Genomic DNA, 20,507 nt, shown 5'->3' on the forward strand with positions numbered 1-20,507 from the left:
GTATGTGTTTAGTGTCTTGGGCTAATCTGGGATACACTGGAGCATGTGGAGGCTGCTGGGCTGATGGAAGTACTACAGTCTGGGCTGTATATTGGGCAGCCGGGCCCTTGTCCAAGGAAGCTAACTATCATCGAAGATATCTTGGGAAAATGAACATCGTGATGAACAGTTATTTACCCGTATGGCGCCTTTTTTAGTAGCATAATGTATTACACCCAGACCTCATAACATCCTCTTGAAGAAAGGAAGTGGCAGAGAGTGTTAAAACATTACTGGTTAATCATGGGGAAACTGAAGCATGGATAGGTTTATGAGGCTTGAACAGAGTTACACAATGCCTCAGTGTCTGGCCTGGGAATGAGGCCTGAGTTTGCCGCTTGCTGTCAGGACTGCCGACAGCATTGTGTTTTGCATTGTACAACAGTGAAAAGGGCTTACTCTTCACAATGCAAGAGCTGCTGTAGGAGACACACACAATGAACTTTGGTACAGTATAGTCTAGAGGCCAAAATGAGTAATTTTAAGTAAATTGACTATAGGATTCAAAGCTTCATTAAGTTTTAAAGCAAAAAACAAATGAAAACTCTATAGTTTTTAGGAACTGACTCAGAAAACCTGACCATTCCTTCCACATTGGAAGCAGCATACTCTTAAAAGTTTTATCTTGTTGACTCGAAATCTGACACTGTTCCTGTTAACCATAGGATTGGTTTATTCAGTCATTTCAAATACATGTTTATTTCTAAGAGTCTGTGGTTTATTTCAAAGATTCTGCCTTGTAATAACTATCAATCTGGCCTTTATGTTTCAAAGTACCTTATTTTCATAGCCTGTGGTTTTGTGGGGAGCCTTTTGTTTTATTCAGTTTTAGTTTGGGTTCTTGTAGAACAGCTGGAACTGCAGAGCCTGGACTTTGAGAAAGAGCTCCAGGAGTTGCAGGGGGAGATGTCATGTTGGATGTTTTTATGACATTCAGCTATATGATTGAAACCATGAGAGTAAGATGACATCACTGGTGAGAATATGAAAAGAGAAGAGATGCCGGGCTCAGTGGCTGACACCTGTAATCTCAGCACTTTGCGAAGCCAAGGCAAGCAGATCACCTCAGCTCAGGAGTTCGAGACCAGCCTGGCCAACTTGGTGAAACCTCGTCTCTACAAAGAAATACAAAAATTGTCTGGGTGCAGTGGTGCACACTATAATCCCAGCTATTCGGGAGGCTAAGGTGGGAGGATTGCTTGAGCCTAGGATTGGAGAGGTTGCAGTGAGTGTCGATTGCAGCACTGTACTCCAGCCTGAGGGACAGAGAGAGACTGGCTTAAAAAAAAAAAAAAAGAAAAAAAGAGAAAGAGAGGAGAAAACACAGTGGAGTAGAATATCACTGCTGTCACTGTGAAATTATCTTTTATGTCAGAGGTGTCTTAGGTGACCTAGAATAAGCAGGTGAAATAGATATTAATGGCATGGGCTACAAAGTTTTTATACTCTGGATTTTAAAAAGAACATGAAGGTGAAATTTTGCAGTGTTTGGCAAAAATATGAGTGATAATAACATGAATAATTTAAATAGGATGCTCTAGCAATCAGTCACATATAGTTTTATTTGATATTAAAGATTTATGATAGTTTGGGCCAGTGTAGTCAGGCCAGCCCTCCTCCAGGAGATAGTCCAGAAGAATTCTGGCAGGGAGCTGAGTGAGAATGAAGGCTTCTAGAGCAGGAGTAGGGTTTCTCTTCCTTGAACCCCAACTAAAACCAAAGCAGCCCAGTAAAAGAAACTGTGTGACTGGTTTTGTTGTGTGTCCTAGTTGAATGTGGAAGACCTCTTCTAAGTCTGAACAGCTGCTAGCCAGTAGCCATCTTTGAAGGAATAGATGCATCCATAAATAAATCTATCTCTGGGAAAAACTCTCATCCTGAGCCTGGGAGACAGACTTTATATAAAAAGTTTATTAAAGTCAGACAATATCAGCCAGCCTTCATATGAATCCACAATGTGATGTGTTGGCGTCTAGAATGCTGTTAGTAGTTGTGGTCATTAATCTTGTGGGAGAGGGTGTGCTGGAACTAAAGGAAGGTCAGAGAAGAACATCTCAAAGGATGAAGGCAGACTGAAATAAGTAGGACTCATCAGGCTTGAAAAGACTGGGAGGAAATACAATTAACATCGAATAAACCCACGAAGAATATGGGTCATAGAGTTGTTTACCAGAAGCAGGCAGAACCTCCTACAAATGGAGGAAAAATGAATTTAGGACAAAAAGAAGCTCTAATTTACCAAGAAATTTGATCCTGTACACCAAAACCACTCTTTCTAGAACCAGGCTAACTAATAGCATTGAAGCTAAGTGAAAAAGTCAAGAGTTTCTAATTTTGACATTATTTTCTTGAAGCTTGGAGGGCCCAGAGAGCATAAATCAAGCATCCTGTTAGTCTCTGTTTTCTGTTTTTTTTTTCCCCTTGGGTAAAATTTGAGTGTTATTCATTCTTCATTCAACAATTATTTGCTGAAGGTAGATTCTATGCCATGTTCTCTGCTAGACACTGGGGGTACTGAGATGAAGGGGGACAGACATGGTTCTCATAGGCTGGTGATGAATAAGAAACTGTAATTGTCTATGTAACGAATTTACAAAAGCCCTGTAGACATGAATTGCTAACACAATCTTAGGATTGGAGCAGACTGCCCTGAGCACAGGATGATTAAGTTGAGACCTAAAAATGATGAGGAGTTGGCTAAGTCCTGAACTGGGGGCAGAGGGAACAATGTATCTGATGCCTCAATTGAGGTGAGAGAGAGCATGGCTGGAGGAGCTAGGGGAGTGAGGGCAATGAGGCTGGTGAGCTTGGCTGGAGCAGATCATGGAGTGTGTGGGGTAGACAATGGTAAGGGTTTGGGCTTGAGAGCTGGGCAAAGTCACTGTGGTGGCTTAAGCACAGAAGGTCAGATTTTCTCTTTATATGCAATCCAGTGGCTGCAGTGTGGAGAATAGGGGGTACGAGAACAAATATGCTGGAACCAGTGGGAGGATATCGATGCTGTCCAGGTGATGATGGCCTGGGCTGGACAGAAGCGGACAATCCTACAACTACTTCAGAGGTCATATGAACTGGATTTGTCTATTAGATGTAAGAAATGAGGGAGAGAGATAAGCTTGATTTATGAGAGTATGACAGCCAATTAGGACTCAGATTTTATCTGAGTGAGATGAATCAACACAGGCTTTTTTATAGGTCTCTTCTCTCATGATCTCCAGATTACCCTGAAGTGAGTAGATCTGCCTCCTTTCCTCCCTGTCTCCCCCTTTCCCTCTTTCTCTCATGAATCATTTAGGCCCTAAATGTTTCAGGCTCTACAAGCTGGCACATAGTTGGCCCCTAACAAATGAATATGGGATAAGTAGAAAGATCAAAAGCTGCATGGACACCCTGTCTCCCAAATCCCCTTGGCTTTCTTTTGTTACATTTTGAGATGAAGTCTCGCTCTTGTTGCCCAGGCTGGAGTGCAATGGTGCAATCTTGGCTCACTGCAACCTCTGCAACCCAGATTCAAGTGATTCTCCTGCCTCAGTCTCCTGAGTAGCTGGGACTACAAGCACCTGACACCAGGCCTGACTAATTTTTTTTTTTTGTATTAGTAGATACGGGGTTTCACCACGTTGGCCAGGCTGGTCTTGAACTCCTGACCTCAGGTAATCTGCCAGCCTTGGCCTCCCAAAGTGCTGGGATTATAGGTGGGAGCCACAGTGCCCAGCCCAAATCCCTTTGTCATTAATTCTTGCAGAGCAAACAGGTTTGTGCAGTGCCCAAACTATACTACAGTTCATAGTACCCTGGTTGATTGACCTGATAAATTTAGCAAAGGCCATAAAGGCAATGATATGTACAGAGACTCTAATGATTTTAAAAATCTTTGTATTTTGAAATGACATCAAACAGTGGTAAGACCAGAACAAGGAATTTTCCTCTATTCTTTTCACTGAGTATCACTAGTCATTAACATTTTGTCATGTTGGTTTTATCACTCTCCTCACTAGATAAAGATGGAGCGATTTAGAATTTTTCTGAGCCAATTAATTGTGGACATTAAGACCCTTCATCTCTAAATACTTAGAGGTATTATAAATAATTAGAATATTTTCTCAAAACAATGGTTTTTCTTGTATAACCACAATATATTGATTAAATTCCGGAAATTTAACGCTATACAGTACTCTTACCTAATATGCAATCGATACTCAGTGCTCGCTTATTGTCTCAATAATGTCCTTTATGGTATTTTTTTCCCTCTTGATCTAAGATCCAGTCCAAGATGTATTGCATTTTTTTATTATGTCCTTTTAGTCTTCTTTAACATGGAACAGTTCCTCAGTCTTTTTGACTTTTAAGACATTGATATTTTGGAGAACAGGCCAGTTGCCTTATGGAATACTCCTGAGATTGGCTTTATCTGGTTTCCTCATGCTTAGATTGAGGTTGTGTGGTTTTGGCAGGAAAGCTGCGGGATGATGTCATGCTCCTTGCAGTGCACCTGCCTCAGCAGGAAGGGGGCCATGAAGTAGACAAACGTTTCATAACTAAGAACGTTAACTTTGATCACTTGGCTAGAGTGGTATCTTCAGGTTTCACTATTCTAAAGTTACCATTTTCTTCCTTATAAGTAACAGTTTATTCAATTACTTCTTAATACTTATTCAGTCATTTTCAATGCAACTAAGGTTTATTTCCACACTCTTACTTAAAGGAACATTTCCCCCCCTTCTTTTGGCAGTGTTTTAGAGCACTTTGCTGCAAGGGACCACCACCTGCACGACCAGAATATGACCTGGTTTGCATAGGCCTCACTGGCTCTGGCAAAACCAGTCTGTTGTCCAAACTCTGCAGCGAAAGCCCCGAGAACGTCGTGTCGACCACAGGTGGGTACTGTGCTGGGGTTCTGTCCCTTTTTCTTTCTCATCCCAAGATGTCCTAGTTTCCTGTGCAATTTTTGTGGTTCCTCACCTCCCCTCTACTTAGAGTTTAATGCTTTCATCAGTTTGTTTTAATTTTAAACACTATCTCTTTTTCAGAGTTGAAATGGATTTAATAGCATTAAATTGCTGTATCCTGTATCCCTCTAGCAGGTCATGTCAGTGGCAATGAATAAATGAAGCTTGGGAATATATTAATACAAGCGAATCCTGAAATCTGAAACTCTGATATATGACAAAATGGATTCATCTTGGGCCTATGGAGTGCTTTCCTTCCTTGAAGTGTCACTCCAGCCTTCGTTTCTTGGCCACACACTCCCTAAACAGTAAACTGATGTAGTCTGAATGTTCTTTCCTTATCATTTTTCACCTGGAGGAAAGTCAGTGCAGGAGATCATGCACCAGCCTTCTCCTGTTGCTTCCTGACATAGCTAAGAAAGGTCAGTCTAGGGCAGTGGTTCTCAATCTAGGGACATTTTGGAGACATTTGTAGGAAAGGTATTACTGGCTTCTAGTGGATAGAGGCCAGTGGTGCTACTAAACATCCTACAATGCACAGGGCAGCCCCCACAGCAAAGAGTTATCTGGCCCAAAATGTTTTCAGTGTCAAGTTATTAGTGAGAAATCCTGGTTGGGGTTTTTTTCACTTCTCAAATGTGTCCTCTTTCTCTTCTGACAATGAAGAAGGAAAGAAGAGCATAAGCTAGAGGAAATAATGGAAGAGCAGCTGCACGAGGCAAAGAACAGAGCTCCTCTGTAGGGTGAGCTGATAAGGAAGGAGAAGGGTGAGACGTTGTCTGTGAAAGTTGGAAAGACTGTTCACTCAACCAGCTTATTTTGAACACCTATTGTGTGCTAGGTCCAGTGTTAGACCTGGGATAAGGAATGATTTCAGCATTTCAGGAGACTCAGTATACTGGCTACATAAACATTAAGTTTATATCCAGAAATCGATGGGGCATGGAAGGAAGAGGCATGACAGTGTTGCCTGGAACTGGGGGAGGTGAAGGATGTATGATGTGGTTTGCTACACTGGATTTGAACTTGATAAGTAGGCCTGGTACAAGAAACAAGGTGTGGGGGTGGAAAAGAAAGAGGATTCAGGAGCAGAGGGGCAGTGTGAAGGCAAGGAGTATGAAACATATTGGCAACCCCCGGAAACCACATTTCTGCATGACTGCAGCGTAGGTTTAATAGAGTGCCAGGAGATGAGCTGTATTCAGTGGTCGCTGAATCTTGGCAGACCTTTCATACTGTACTCAGGAGTTTGGGATTTTCATGTAGGTAGTACAGAGACATCAGAATATTTTAAGCAAGGAAACTATATGATCAGATGTCCATTTGAGAAGGATCAAGCTGGCCATGACATAGGGGCTAAGTTGTAAGGAGCGTGATTAGAGGTGGAGTCAGAAGATTACTGCGACGGTGCAGCTGAGATGATGAAGGCCTTGGTTGAGGCAGTTACGGGGGAAGAAGAGGAAGGAATAGGTAGGATATATATTTGAGGGCTAGAATTGACAGAGCCTGGTGCAGTGGGGTTTGGAGAGTGAGAGCCAGAAAGCTATGGCTGGCTCAATTCCTGGCTTAGGTGATGGTTGGATGATGGAATTATTAACTAGGATTTCCTAAAACAAGTAGAAAGGATATTGTTGATCAAGAACCTTACATCAGTTCGGGGCAGGTTTTGCCAACAAATAAGTTAGGAAAAAAGTGTAGGTTTTGAGGACTTTTCAGATTTTGGAATTGAGATAAGAAACTGTGGAGCTGTTAAAGGAATAGAAACATCACTTGATTTTAGAATGTGGGAAAGAATAGGGGGATTGTAATAAGTGGAGACACCTCAGAGAGGATTAGCAGAGCACACACGTAGCCTCTTTGCAGAAGCTGTTTCTGACTACCTTCTTTTCTCCTTGGGCAGAACCGAGTATTCCCTCCTCTCCCCATTGGGCATTGTCCATATTTCTCCCACTTAGTGCCTGTAGCATTGCTTTGTGTACATGCCCATCCCCCCATCTTGGGTTATAATCTCCTAAGGGCAGATAGAGCATCACATGTGGTATTGCATGCCCAGAGTTTGGCACAAGGTTTGGGCATGGATACAGATGTCTGTTAAATTCATAAGCAAAAAAGTAAATTGAATCTATATAGTCCTTTGTGAGCCTTATAACAGCCTTATATGAAACGTAAGAATCCTTTTCCATATTCTGTTTCTAAATTACCTGAAGTCCAAAGGTGTGGTGACATGGCTATTATTACAGAGCTAGAGATAGGATGCCAGTTCAGGTATTCAAGTGGAGTTTAGTAGTATCCAAGGTTTAGGATTTCTGATGGAAGTATGTACTTGATTGTTTTTAAAACTGTGAATATCTTTTGAGTAATATGCAATGAAGTTATGTAAACTTTATTAGCTTAACAATTCTTTTCAAGCAAAATAGCTTCTAAAATATGTGTAAGAGTAACACAAAGTGTGCTCTTTTTCACTTATGAGAGTTATCTTCTAGGACTATTGCTAGAGGAACAGTTTTTAATTATAGTGTAAAAGATTCTCTGAACATAATTGCATTACTTGTAAGTTATATTTTATATTTGTTTTGATTAAATTTTTTAATAATATGTTTTATCAGAATCATCGTGTGCTAGTCACTTCTCTGATGAATTAGTTATTAGGTTGGCTAATTTTTTGGATATGAAGCTTCTTTGAGTTGTCATTGTTCTGAACCTGGCACAATGCCTTTTTGGAGGCCTCTTTGGACGAAGCTGCCATCAAGAAGTTTATATCCAGGTTAGGAAGATAAGCTGTGTATTGATAAAAACAGTTCACATAGGCCAGGGACAGTGGCTCATGCCTATAATGCCAGCACTTTGGGAGGCCGAGGCAGGTGGATTACCTGAGGTCGGAAGTTCGAGACCGGCCTGACCAACATGGAGAAACCCCATCTCTACTAAAAATATAAAATTAGCTGGGCATGGTGGTACTTGTTTGTAATCCCAGCTACTGGGGAGGCTGAGGTAGGAGAATCGCTTGAATCCAGGAGGCGGAGGTTGCGGTGAGCTGAGATTATGCCATTGCACTCTAACCTGGGCAACAAGAATGAAACTGTCTCAAAAAACAAAAACAGAACAAAACAAAAACAGTTCACATATATTGCTTATTTAATATATGCCAGGCTCTGTGCTAAGACAGAATCTGATATGTGATATACTTAATGGTGTAAATATGAATGTTAAAAGAGGAGAGCATTTCTAATCTGGAGGGTCAAAGAAAGCTCATAGTGAAGGTTACATTTGAGTAGGTTCTTTTTGATGGGTAAGAGCTAAGCAGAGAGGAATGGGGTGAGGAGAAGTAGGGATAGAAAGCATGGTTATATTCAGAGAAAGATTAGTGACTTTACTGGGTTAAGGCACAGCATGCAGAGATGTAAGGTATGTGGGGATCTGAGCCTAGAGACTAGAGAAGCTGTGGGGGAGCCTGTTAGATCTATAGGTGATCCAGCAGGGACAGTGCTTTTGGGGATGTTATTGCTACTGTAAAAGTGACTGTCATGCTGGGTATTTGAGAGGAAAGGAAGATAAAACAATCACATGAGTCAAGTTCATAGCTTTGTGTTTGGGTGAATTGTTGGAAAAAAAAGGTAGGGAAACATGACAGATAGTTTTAAGATAAAAATAATGAGGTTAGTTTGGGGCATGCTAATTTTGAGGTGTTGACAGTACATCCAATAATGATGCAAATGCTAAAAGACAAGCAGACTAGAGAGAGAGATTTGAGAGACCACTCTGGATTTGAATGAGATTGTCCAGGGGTAATGGGTAGAGAGAAGGATACTAAGCACCAATTATATTTTAATTAATTAATTTCACATTCGTTGAATGCCGGTTATGTAACCACCACTGACATAAGGACTAAGGATATATCAGTTAACAAAATATATAAACAACCCTGCTGTTTGGAGCTTATGTTATAGTATCTGTATTTGATAAGGAATATAGGTCAGGCAGTTCTATATAATATCCTTTAAGTCAAATATGGGCAAGAAATCAAAAGAACCAGTCAAATAAGGTAAGCATAAGTCTAAAGTCTGAGAAAGGCATTGGATGTGGTGACAATATGGTATTTAATAACTAATGGTAGAAATGGTTTCAGAAGAGTATTGAAGTGGAAACCAACCTGAGAAATGAGGGGATTGATGAGCAAGCAAAGGAATTGAGGGATAGGCCATCATTTTCCCTCCTTAGCTCTTTGGCATATAGATGATTCTTTCAAGAAGATGGACAGAAAAAGAGAAAATAGTGCTAAGCACATTTGTTTCTATAAGAAAAGGTCTCTTGAGCATGCTAGTAGACAGAGGTTTAGGGTGCTCGTCAGGGGAAAAGGAGACTGAAGATGCTCAAGAGAGGGCAGTGAGCACAAGAATGAGTGAGGATTTCTGGTAAGATGGAATAACTGGAACTGGTTTGCTCTCCCACCTAAAAGAACAGCCACCACCGCCAGCTCATGAAATATACACAACAGCAATTTTCAAGCCAGTGAATGTCAAGCAACAAAAGACAGTTATTCCTGAGAGCGAGAAACAAATGAGATGTCTACTGTGATTGTCCCAGCTTAATGCCTTGAGAGTTTCCAGGATGTGGCACAGTTCCAGAGGGAGCTGAGGTGGAGCTCAGTGAACTCCTTGCATTGAGGAGATGAAGCTGAGAGCAAGGGGAGACCAAGATAGCTAACGTTCATAGCATAGAGTACCAGAGAAAAGAGTTGTACAGAGAGAGAATGCTAGAGATTTTCAGAGGGTCTTCCTTGAGTTTCCAGCAAAATATTTAATGCATGCATGTGAGGAAACTTCCCAAGGCCATGGAAAGAACCATCTTAAAGGACTAGAGGCAACAGTGTGGACTGGAAAACTTGTAACTCACGAGGAAATGGGTAGAGTACTTGGCAAGGTCAGCCCTAAGTGGAGTACTACTCTGGACTCACGTGGCAGATAATACTAGCAAGTTCCAAAACCTCGGCTGGGTGTCTGGTAATGTTAATGCAACTCATTACAAAGCTATATAGGATTTAAAGAAAAAATATTCATCACTCAACAAGGTAGAATTCACAATGTCTGACAGTCAGTCAAAGATTCAGACATGGGAAGAGGCCAGAAAACATGATTCATAGTGAGAATAATCATCAAATTGGAAGTGACCCATAACTGATGTAAATATCAGAACTAGCAAAAGGACATTAAAACTGTTATTATAACTGTATTCTATCTGTTAATAGAGACTGTCTAAGACAGAAAAAAATGCAAAGGGCATCCAGCGAGCTGTGGGACAACTTTAAACCTAACCTAGGGTAGTTTGAGTCCATGAGGGTGAGTAGAAAGGGACAGAAAAATACTTGAAGAAATAATGGCTGAAACATTGTCAAACATGAAGAAAACTCTATACCTGCAGATCTAAGAAGCTCACTGAACCCCAAACAAAAGGAACATGACATTGGCTGGGCACAGTGGCTCACACTTGTAATCCCAATACTTTGGGAGGCTGAGATGGAAGGATCACTTGAGGTCAGGAATTGGACACCAGCTTGGGCAACATAGTAAGACCTCATCTCTACAAAAAAATAAATAAATAAATTAGCTGCATGTGTTGGTGCACACCTGTCATCATAGCTACCTGTGCAATAGAAGTTGGAGGACTGCTTGAGCCCGGGAGTTTGAAGCTACAATGAGCTGTGATCACACTGCTATACTCCAGCCCGGGTGACACAGAGAGAGAGAGAGAGAGAAGAGAAAGAAACATAAATATAACTAACAAGGTACATCATAATAAAATTGTTCAAAACCAGTGATTAAAGAATATATTTAATTTTATGTGTAACTTGGCTGGGCTCCAGTGCCCAAATATGTAGTCAAACATTAGTCTGGATGTTTCTGTAAGGGTATTTTGGGATGACATTAATACTTAAATCTGCGGATTTTGACAGATTGTCCTCCATAATGTGGTTTGGCCTCATCCAGCCAGTTGAAGGCCTGAACAGAATAAAAGACTTGCCTCCTTGGAACAAGAGGGGATTCTTCAGTAAATTGCCTTTGGACTTGAACTGCACATTGATTCTTTCCTGGGTCTCCTGTCAGCCCAAACTATGGATTTTGGATTTACAGCAACTGTAATTGTGTGAGCCAGTTTCTTAAAGTATTTCTCTGTCTCTATTTATATCAATACATATGAACACACATCCTTCTTTTTTATTTTCTCTTGAGAACAAAGTAGTGCAAATAAAATACCTTAAAAGCAGATAAAAGATGTTACTTGAGTAAAAATAAAAACAAGGATGACATCACATTTTTTCACTGGAAAAACGCAAGTAAAAGACATTTGAGCAGCATCTTTAAAGTATTGTACCGAAAGGGGAAAAATGTCAACCAATATCCAGCAAAAGTATTTTTTAAAAAGAACGTAAAAATAAAAGACTTTTTCAGAATACAAAAGCTGAAGGAATTTATCGTTAGCAGATAAGCATTGTAAGAAATGTTAAAAGAAGTCCTTGGGCCGGGCGCGGTGGCTCACGCCTGTAATCCCAGCACTTTGGGAGGCCAAGGTGAGTGGATCACGAGGTCCAGAGATCGAGACCATCCCGGTCAACATGGTGAAACCCCGTCTCTACTAAAAATACAAAAAAATTAGCTGGGCATGGTGGCGCGTGCCTGTAATCCCAGCTACTCAGGAGGCCGAGGCAGGAGAATTGCCTGAACCCAGGAGGTGGAGGTTGCGGTGAGCCGAGATCGTGCCGTTGCACTCCAGCCTGGGTAACAAGAGCGAAACTCCATCTCAAAAAAAAAAAAGAAGTCCTTGAGGCAGAAAAAAAAAAAAAATACCAGATGGAAATATGGGCCTATATAAAAGAATAAAGAGGACCAGAAATGCAAAGCGTGTCAGTAATTATATAAAATTTATTTCTTTATTTAAATATCTTTAAGAGGTAACTCCTTAAGCAACAATAATAACCACATGTTATGGGGTTAATAACATATGTAAAAGTAAAATGCATGAGAACAATAGCATAACGGTCGTGAGGAAAAGAAAAGTACACTATTGGAATATTCTTGTGCTCTACGCAAAGAATCGTCTATAACAACGCTTGAAGGTAGACTGATTAAAGATGTACTGTAAACCCTAAAGTAACCACTAAAATAGCAAAACAAATAATGAGAGCCAATAAGGCAACAAATGAGATAAAAATAGAATTACCGAAAATAATCCAAAAAAAGGCAGAAAAAGAAGAAAAGGTGAACAAGAATAGATGAAACAAATAGGAAACAAGTAGAAAGTTCATACAGTCAAACCTAAAAATCAGTAATAAATGGTCTAGACTCCTTAATTAAGAGAAAGAGGGTGCTAGAATGGATTTTTTAAAAAAGCAAGACCCAAGCAAATACTGACTTTAAGAATCAAACTTTAAGTATAAAGATACAAATAGGTTAAATATAAAAGGGTGGAAAAAGATATATCAGGCTAACACTAGTCAGAAGAAAGTTGGAGTAGCTATGCTAATATTAGGCAATGTAGATTTAAAAGCAGTGAATAAGGCTGGGGATAAAGAAGTTCATAATGATGAAGGGATCATTTAATCAAGAGGCTGTAATAGTACTAAACATTTATGTACCTAACAGAGCTTCAAAATATATGAAAGAAAAAATGACAGAACTGCAAAGAGAAATGGACAAACCCACAATTATAATCAGAGACTTCAATTTCTCTCAATAATTTATAGATCATGTAGGAAGAAAATCAGCCAATACATAGTAGATTTCAGCAACACTAACAGCTAAGTTGACCTGATTAACATTTTTAAAAATACTCCATCCAACAACAGAAGACATTCTTTTTAGGTATACATGGAATATTTGCCAAATTAGGCCACAATCTGGTTTATGAAAACAAGTCTAAATAAGTTTAAGTGGCTTCAAGTTATATCCAATATGTTCTCAGACCACAATAGAATTGCATTAGAAATCAATAACAAGAAAATCTCTGGAAAAATTCTCCAGTATTTGGAAACTCAGTTACTTCTAAATAACCCATGGATCAAAGTAGGAATCAAGAGAGAAATTATAAAAGATTTTGCACTGAATGGCAACGCTACATATCAGACTGTGATACCTATAAAATAGGACTTTCGGGGAAATTTATAACACTAAATGTCTGTTTAGAAAAGAAGGGCCTCAAATCAATGATCTCAGCTTCCACCTTAGGGAACTAAAAGAAAAATGGATTAAGCTCCAATAAAGCAGAAGAAAATAAAGATCAAAGTGGAAGTCAATGAAATAGAAGACCCATAGAGAAGATTAGTAAAACCAAAAGCTGATTCTTTGAGAAGGTCAGTAAAATTGATAAAACTCTAGCCAAACTGATCAGAAAAAAATCAAAGAAGACACAAATAACCAATATCAGGGAAAAGAAAGGTGACATCAATACAGATTTTATAAATAGTAAGAGGTTAATAATAAGGGAATATCATGAGCAACTTTATGCCAATAAATATGACAGCTTAGAGAAAATGAACAATTTTCTTGAAAGACAAACCATCAAATTTCATTCAAGAAGAAATAGAGAACCCTGATAGACCTATATCTATTTAAGAAATTGATACCTTTTCTTTCTTTTTTAAAGTCTAGTTGGTTTCACTAGTGAATCCTAACCAAACATCTTAAGGAAGAAATACTTTCAATTCTGTACAATCTCATCCAGAAAACTGAAGAGGAGGGAAAAGGTCCCAACTTCTAAGACCAGCATGAAGCTGATACCAAAACCATACAAAAACATTACAAGAAAAGAAAACTGCATACCAGTAGCTCTCATGAACACATATACAAAAATTATAAGTGAAAATCTAGCAAATCAAATTCAACAATAATATTTTAATAGGATAACATATCATGACCATGTGACATTTATTCTAGGAATGCAGAGTTGGTTGCACATTAAAAAAAACAATCAGTTTAGTTTACAATATCAATAAGCCAAAAGAAGAAACTATGATCCTGTGAAGATATGATAAACAAACAAACAAAAAAACTCGGCACCAGTTTTTGACAAAAACTCTGAACAAAGCAGAACTAGAAAGGAATTACATCAACTGTTAAAGGGCATCTGTGAAAACCCTGCAGCTGTTGTCACAGTTAATGGAGAAAAACTGAATTATTTCCTAATCAGATCAGGAATAAGACATGGTTGCCTGGTCTCACCACATCTATTCAACATTGTAGTAGAGATTCTAGCCAGTAAATCAGGCAAGAAAAAATAAATAAAATGCTTTCATTTTGGAAAAGAATAAATAAAAGCTTATTGCCGATGGCATGATTGTTAAAGTAGAAAATCTACAACTCTATGCCATAAACTGGAGATGGTTGATGTGAATTAGAGCTGATAGTTTTAGAGATCTGAAACCTATCAGAAACTTAGAGGATAGCTCTGGCTAGTTTTAAAAATGTTGCCCATAAGAATAGAAGCATATAGGGTGTGGTGGACAACTGTTAAACAAATATTGAATTCATTCAGAGAGATGAACAAAATCCCTGAAAATTGGTAGGTGGGAATGCAGTGGTCCCTATATAAATACATGTTGTAACTCAGGTAGGATGTTATTAACAAGTGACTATGATGAAGTGTTCTAAAAGCATAAAAGGAAGCTTGTGCTGAGAGGCATTAATAAGAGAAGGAAAGCTCTGTTTGCTAGCCTATGGGGGAAGAATAACTGTGCAGGGAAATGTTGGAGCACAGAGAAGACTCTTCTTAACAAAGGTGAGGTTTCCATATGATTGGCTGAGAGGGCTCTGTAATGATAAAGGTAAGGCTGAGTTGGCCATGGAAGGCAGGAAATCAGGATGTAGGAGAAAAAGGGTTGATGCTTGGCCTTTGGACCTGTGTGTTCATTATAGTGAAAGATGGAGGGCAAGATGTTGGAGAAACAAGTTACTGATGATAGAGAAGTATTGGCGGATAGGCTGCAGAGGAGATCCCACAGGCTGACGTTGGGATCCACAACTGTTCAGTGCTGGAGTTCGAGATAGGGATTGGTGACATCTTCAAACTTACTGCCCAGGTCCAGAGTTCTTTTTGTTGTTCAGTGTGTGTGTGTGTAAAGAAGAACAAAGGAGGTGGAAGGAAGGTACTGAAATAAACAGCAAAGCCCAGTAGTAATAAAGGTAACTAGGAAAAGTTAACTAGGTAACTTTCTTCCTTCTGAGGAAGCCAGAAAGCCACATGTGTGTGTAGACGGCAGAATAGCTGGACCTGCAGAGAATGAGTCACAAGGGAATGATCAAGGAACTTAACTGTATACAAATTTAAAACCATTGGAAAGCTAAAATTAAGATTAATATAAAAAAAAAACTGTTGGAAATATTTGCTTCAGATATTACAGATAAGAATATGGCTGGCCCTCCTAGAGAATTCAACTACACTTAAAAATAACATCTAGAACTATGCCAAGTCTACAAAGAGATAAGTCATAAAAATAATAAATGGCAAATTAATGGAAAAGTTTCAACTTTACTAGAAGTTTAACTTTACTAGAGAATAAATAAGTAAATGTTAGTTTTATACTTAAATTTACCAAAATCTGTTTCTTTACGAGAAGAGTCAGTGCTGGTAACTGTTGTGGCATTGGTGTGCACAGGTATTATAGGTGACATTATGATTGCTACATTATGATTGTTGTGATATCCCTTTTCTTGGAAAGCACTTTTCTTGGAAAGCACTTGTTCATATAAATCAAAACTTGTGAAAATATTCACAGACCTAGTAATTACGCCACTGGCAATTTATTTTAAGTAAGTAACTTAAGGGAAACTATATGCATAAAGCAATACCTTGCAACATTTTGTATTGTAACTGCAACTTTAAGGTAGTTTAAATGCCATACAACAAGGAAGTTTGTTAATTACATTATGGTACCTTGAGCAAAATGATTATAGATTGGAAGAATATATACAGTCTTCTATTTAAAAATTAAAAATCAGGTTTACATTAATTTTTGAAATTAAACTGTGGAAAACTGCATTTGAATAAAAAACTAGAGAAGTCGGTTGCGGTGGCTCATGCCTGTAATCCCAGCACTTTGGGAGGCTGCGGGGGGTGGATCACGAGGTCAAGAGATCGAGACCATCCTGGACAACATGGTGAAACCTGTCTCTACTGAAAAATACAAAAACTAGCTGGGTGTGGTGATGTGCACATGTAGTCCCAGCTACTAGGGAGGCTAAGGCAGAAGAATTGCTTGAACCCAGGAGGCGGAGATTGCACTGAGCCGAGATTGCACCACTGTACTCCAGCCTGACGCCTGGTGACAGAACAAGACTCTGTCTCAACTCCCATCCCAAAAACTAGAGAAGAATTGTAAAAATAACGACTTTATTGATGTGATCAAATTATGGGTAAAACTTTATTCTTTTAAATTATTTCTCTATAACATTTGGAAAATGTAAAGCCAATTAAAAATGAAATATTTGTTGCAGAGTCTTGAACATTTGAAAAGAGAATCTACCTTGACAATTGGTTTCTTAAAATGAAAACATATGAGAAAGATGTTTGTTTAATTTCAGCAAGGCGAGAATGTCTGCCTTTTCTTGAGAAAGAGAATTCAAACTTTATTGGATTGTTAACTTCAGCAATTTTTCACCTCTGACATAATTTTAAAAAGATACTTAAATTGTCAAACTCAAAGAGCCAAGAAATCCTCCAGAGAGCAGGACCTGTTGGTGAGGAGAGAAAAACTGAGTAATTTGCACCTTGGTCTAGAAATAAAAGTGAACTCTATCCAGACTGAATTCCTTTACTGTGTATGTATGAGGAATTTGTTGATAAGAGGGGTTGTTAAACTGTAGATTACGTAAATGTTCACTATTTTTTAAAGTAGAGGAATGGAATCTAAAGGCTTAGGATAAAATATTGATGCTCCATGGAGAATAACCTAGAGAAAACTGAACACTTTGAATTGAAAAAGGTTGAAAACCTCTTCTTGGGATATATACCATATTTGAAAAAGATTGAAAATGTTCATGAAATTTGAAGAAGACATTCAAATACCTTCAGTATTAGCTTTATATGTGTTAAACTGTCAACAGGAGAAACAAGTTAGAAAGTCAGATGCTGATATCTTTTAAAGGATTGTGTTTTATAAATGCCAGTAGATTAAATTTCCTTTTATGATGTTGAAATCATAGTTAGAAGAATTTCGTTAGTCTGTTGTCCAAATATCACAAAACTGCTGTGGCATAAATCATGCCCTTGGTCCAGGTCAAATCCACCAGATCTGTGGAATGTCTTTCCCTTCAGCAGTTCTTAGAGTGACCCAGGAATTTAAGAAGTACGCAAGTATCTGTGTGTGTGCACTCAGACTTGAGGGAAGGGGAGGAGGGCTAAGTCTGTAGGTCCAAGTAAAATACTTGTGTATTCCACACAGTGAATAAAAATAGACTAACCTTCCTCCCAAAACTAATTTTGTTACAATTCCAGGAATTCTTTCAGTGCATGAAAAACTTCACATTCATCTTTCTTGTCTCACAGGTTTTGTTGGATTTAAGGATTGCAAAACAAAGACTGAAAGGCTATACAAACAGTTATTTCCCCAAAGAGTTACTAAGTCATATATTTATTAAAAATTTGTGGGGTTAAATCTTAGGGGAGGTTTCAGTCTTACTAATGTAGCTTAGATAGGCCAGGAAAAAATGACTGTGTAACTTAGGCTTCAGGCATCAAATTGTTTGAATGGAGCCTGGGGAGACATACCCGTGAGGCCTTCAGCCAAATACTACAAGCTATTGATGACTGACTCAGTGGTTACTTTTACTTCCTTCTCCTTGTTTAATATAAATAATGGAATCCTAATTTTAGAGGAAATCTCAAAGAGCTAATTTAGTCCTCATTTTGCAGATGAGGAATTCAAGCTCAAGGCAAGACAAAAATGTTGCTGGTGAGTCTAAGAGCTGTGGCTCAGACTCCTAGGATAGTCCCTTGTCATGTTAGCACGCTGATACCTTGAAGATAGCATCAGAGGACACTTTCTGTTTGAAGAAGCAGGAGAGTAGTTATACTGTCACGGATGAGTCAGTTGAACATTTCCCTCCCTTCCTAAGTTTTGGATTTTATTAATTGTTTCTATAAAATGTACATTCTAAACTCATGCTATTATTTTTATTTTATTAATAAGAAAGCAGGCCAGGCGCGGTGGCTCACGCCTATAATCCCAGCACTTTGGGAGGCCGAGGCGGGTGGATCACAAGGTCAACAGATCGAGACCATCCTGGTCAACATGGTGAAACCCCGTCTCTACTAAAGATACAAAAAATCAGCTGGGCATGGTGGCCCGGGCCTGTAATCCCAGCTACTCAGGAGTCTGAGGCAGGAGAATTGCCTGAACTCAGGAGGTGGAGGTGGAGGTGAGCCGAGATCGCGCCATTGCACTCCAGCCTGGGTAACAAGAGTGAAACTCCATCTCAAAAAAAAAAAGAAAGCAATGTTATATAGAACTGAAAACTCTTGAGTTTCTTGTGTTAGGTGATTTATAAACAGGGAGGACAGTAAATTAGTGGGTTTATTAGGCATATGTGTATTTGGCCAGTTGACTTCAAGTATTTAGGCTGAAAACTGGGCAAAGTGGTATGAATCTCTCAAGTTTGTTGGCATATGGAGGGGGCACTACAGTGTAGGGCTGTGGTGATGAGACCTGGTTTCAAGTTAGCACTTAGTACTTTTGGCAAAGCACTTAATTGCTGTAAGCTTCACTTTCTTCTTGTGATAGTACTACTGACATTGACTTTAGAATTGTTATAGCAGCTAAATGAGGAAATAGATATTAATACTTATCATATTGAGATCCTATTGCATGCCAAGCTCTGACATACAGAATACACTGTAGGTTGTTTCTTCATTTTGGTTCCTTGCAGTCTAGCCGGACAACAAATATAAAACAAATTAACTGATATGTAGTTACAACTGTGAAAATCATGTAACAGGAGTAGTGAATACTGGAAGAACATGGACTCAGAAAAATTAGTCTAGTTTGAGGACACTGAAGACAAAGTAGCTTGCTCAAAGTCAAACAGTGAATAAATGGGAGAGCAAGAATTTGAACCCAGACTTTCTTTCTCTAGAGCCCATGCTGTCTGGTAGCTTTATTCCTCAAAAGCAACCCTTTGAGAAAGGTATTTTAATGGTTTGACCGTTGGTATCCCTCCTAAATATTATATTAATTCGCCCCCTTGACCTCATGAAACCTGATGTAAAGGAATAAAATGTAGTCTAATACTTTCCCTTCTTGATTGTCCTGGTGAACTGAAAGTATGACTTTTGATTTTTGTTCCATTTAATCCTTTCAAACGTTTAGAATGACTAAAATAGAAAAAAAAATGTTCTCTCTATAAATAGTACATTTCCTTATTTTCTGGACTAATCAATCTATCTAGACTTTGTCTTTTAAACATTGATTACAGAAGCTATACTGTAAAAATAATATGGAGACAGCAACATGGATGACTGTGTTTACCTTTGCAGTATAAATCTAGCCACATGAGTTTTATCTGGGGAGAAAACATTTATGAGTCTTTTGTCGGGACATTTATATGCCCATAAATAAAATTGCTAGGTAACTTTGCTTAGTGCGAACTTTTGAAGATGTTTTGGTAGTCTATTTATTATGAAGACTTTGCAAGAATTTAAAGACATTAGCAGTGATGTAACCTGCTTGTTGGGTTAATAAATTTCATAGTTGTATTTTGCATATAGGTGTGGCAATTTCTGGAAGGATATTACTTCCCTTTGAGAGCCTGCATATTGTCAGCTTTTACCAATAAAAGTAGATAAAACATTGGTGATTTGCTCCATAACTGTTTCCTTTTCAAAGTTGAGGTCTATGCCTGTCCTACTTCCCTAGAAAATCTAAATTTGAGTTTCCTGAGCATAACCACTAATAGACTGCTTAATATTTGCAGAGAGCTTTTCATTTTCAGGATTTCACAATCATTGCCTTTTAATCCATATAACACCCATGTGAGGTAGGTAGAAAATTCAAGCATCCAACTTTCCTGCAGGCAAATTTCTGTGCCAGTAGGAATATTATGATTGGCACTGACTTTCCTTTATTTCCCAGAGGCCAGACACCTGGAGAGGCTTTCCTGCAGGCTCAGGTACATGCCAGTATTTTAGCCACACGGGACTGCCTCCTCTTTCCTCCTGCTCATTTACTAAGATTCAGTGACTTCATGCACCATTAACCATAATGCTGTTCTGATTTTATCAATCTGGATTAAGCCCACAAAGGAAGGGGTATGCTTTAGAAGATGGTTAGAGGGCCCAAGGAACATTTACCGTATTTTGTGTGCAGCAAACTTCACCTGTTGACACCTCCATTACTCCAACAAAGGTACTTTTCATTTAATGGTAACTTTTACATGTCCAACTAAGTAGTTAGATTAATAAGTGAGCACCCAGAATTGGGTTTGTAATTATATTGAGGCAGGCAGAAAATATGTATACCTAACGATTAATCATCAG

The 20,507-nt window shown here is 38.8% G+C and overlaps 1 protein-coding gene across 16 annotated transcripts in view; it reads left to right on the top strand.

Moving 5' to 3' along the window:
- Window positions 1-20,507, top strand: part of ARL15 (ARF like GTPase 15) — a 436,720-nt gene that overhangs the window by 140,414 nt on the left and 275,799 nt on the right. For 11 of the 16 annotated variants that reach the window (XM_078365506.1, XM_017969921.4, XM_035291576.3 and 8 more), the window contains one exon: window positions 4,772-4,916. The exons of 2 other annotated variants lie outside the window; for them this stretch is intronic. In XM_078365506.1, the coding sequence (XP_078221632.1) occupies window positions 4,772-4,916 (145 nt within the window). Of the gene's footprint in view, window positions 1-4,771; window positions 4,917-20,507 lie in introns of those variants that run through there. 3 more of the 16 variants (XR_013532309.1, XR_004739921.3, XR_004739922.3) reach the window with 2 other exon arrangements.

The sequence above is a fragment of the Callithrix jacchus genome, chromosome 2, assembly GCF_049354715.1.
Source record: "Callithrix jacchus isolate 240 chromosome 2, calJac240_pri, whole genome shotgun sequence".
Lineage (NCBI taxonomy): Eukaryota > Metazoa > Chordata > Mammalia > Primates > Cebidae > Callithrix > Callithrix jacchus.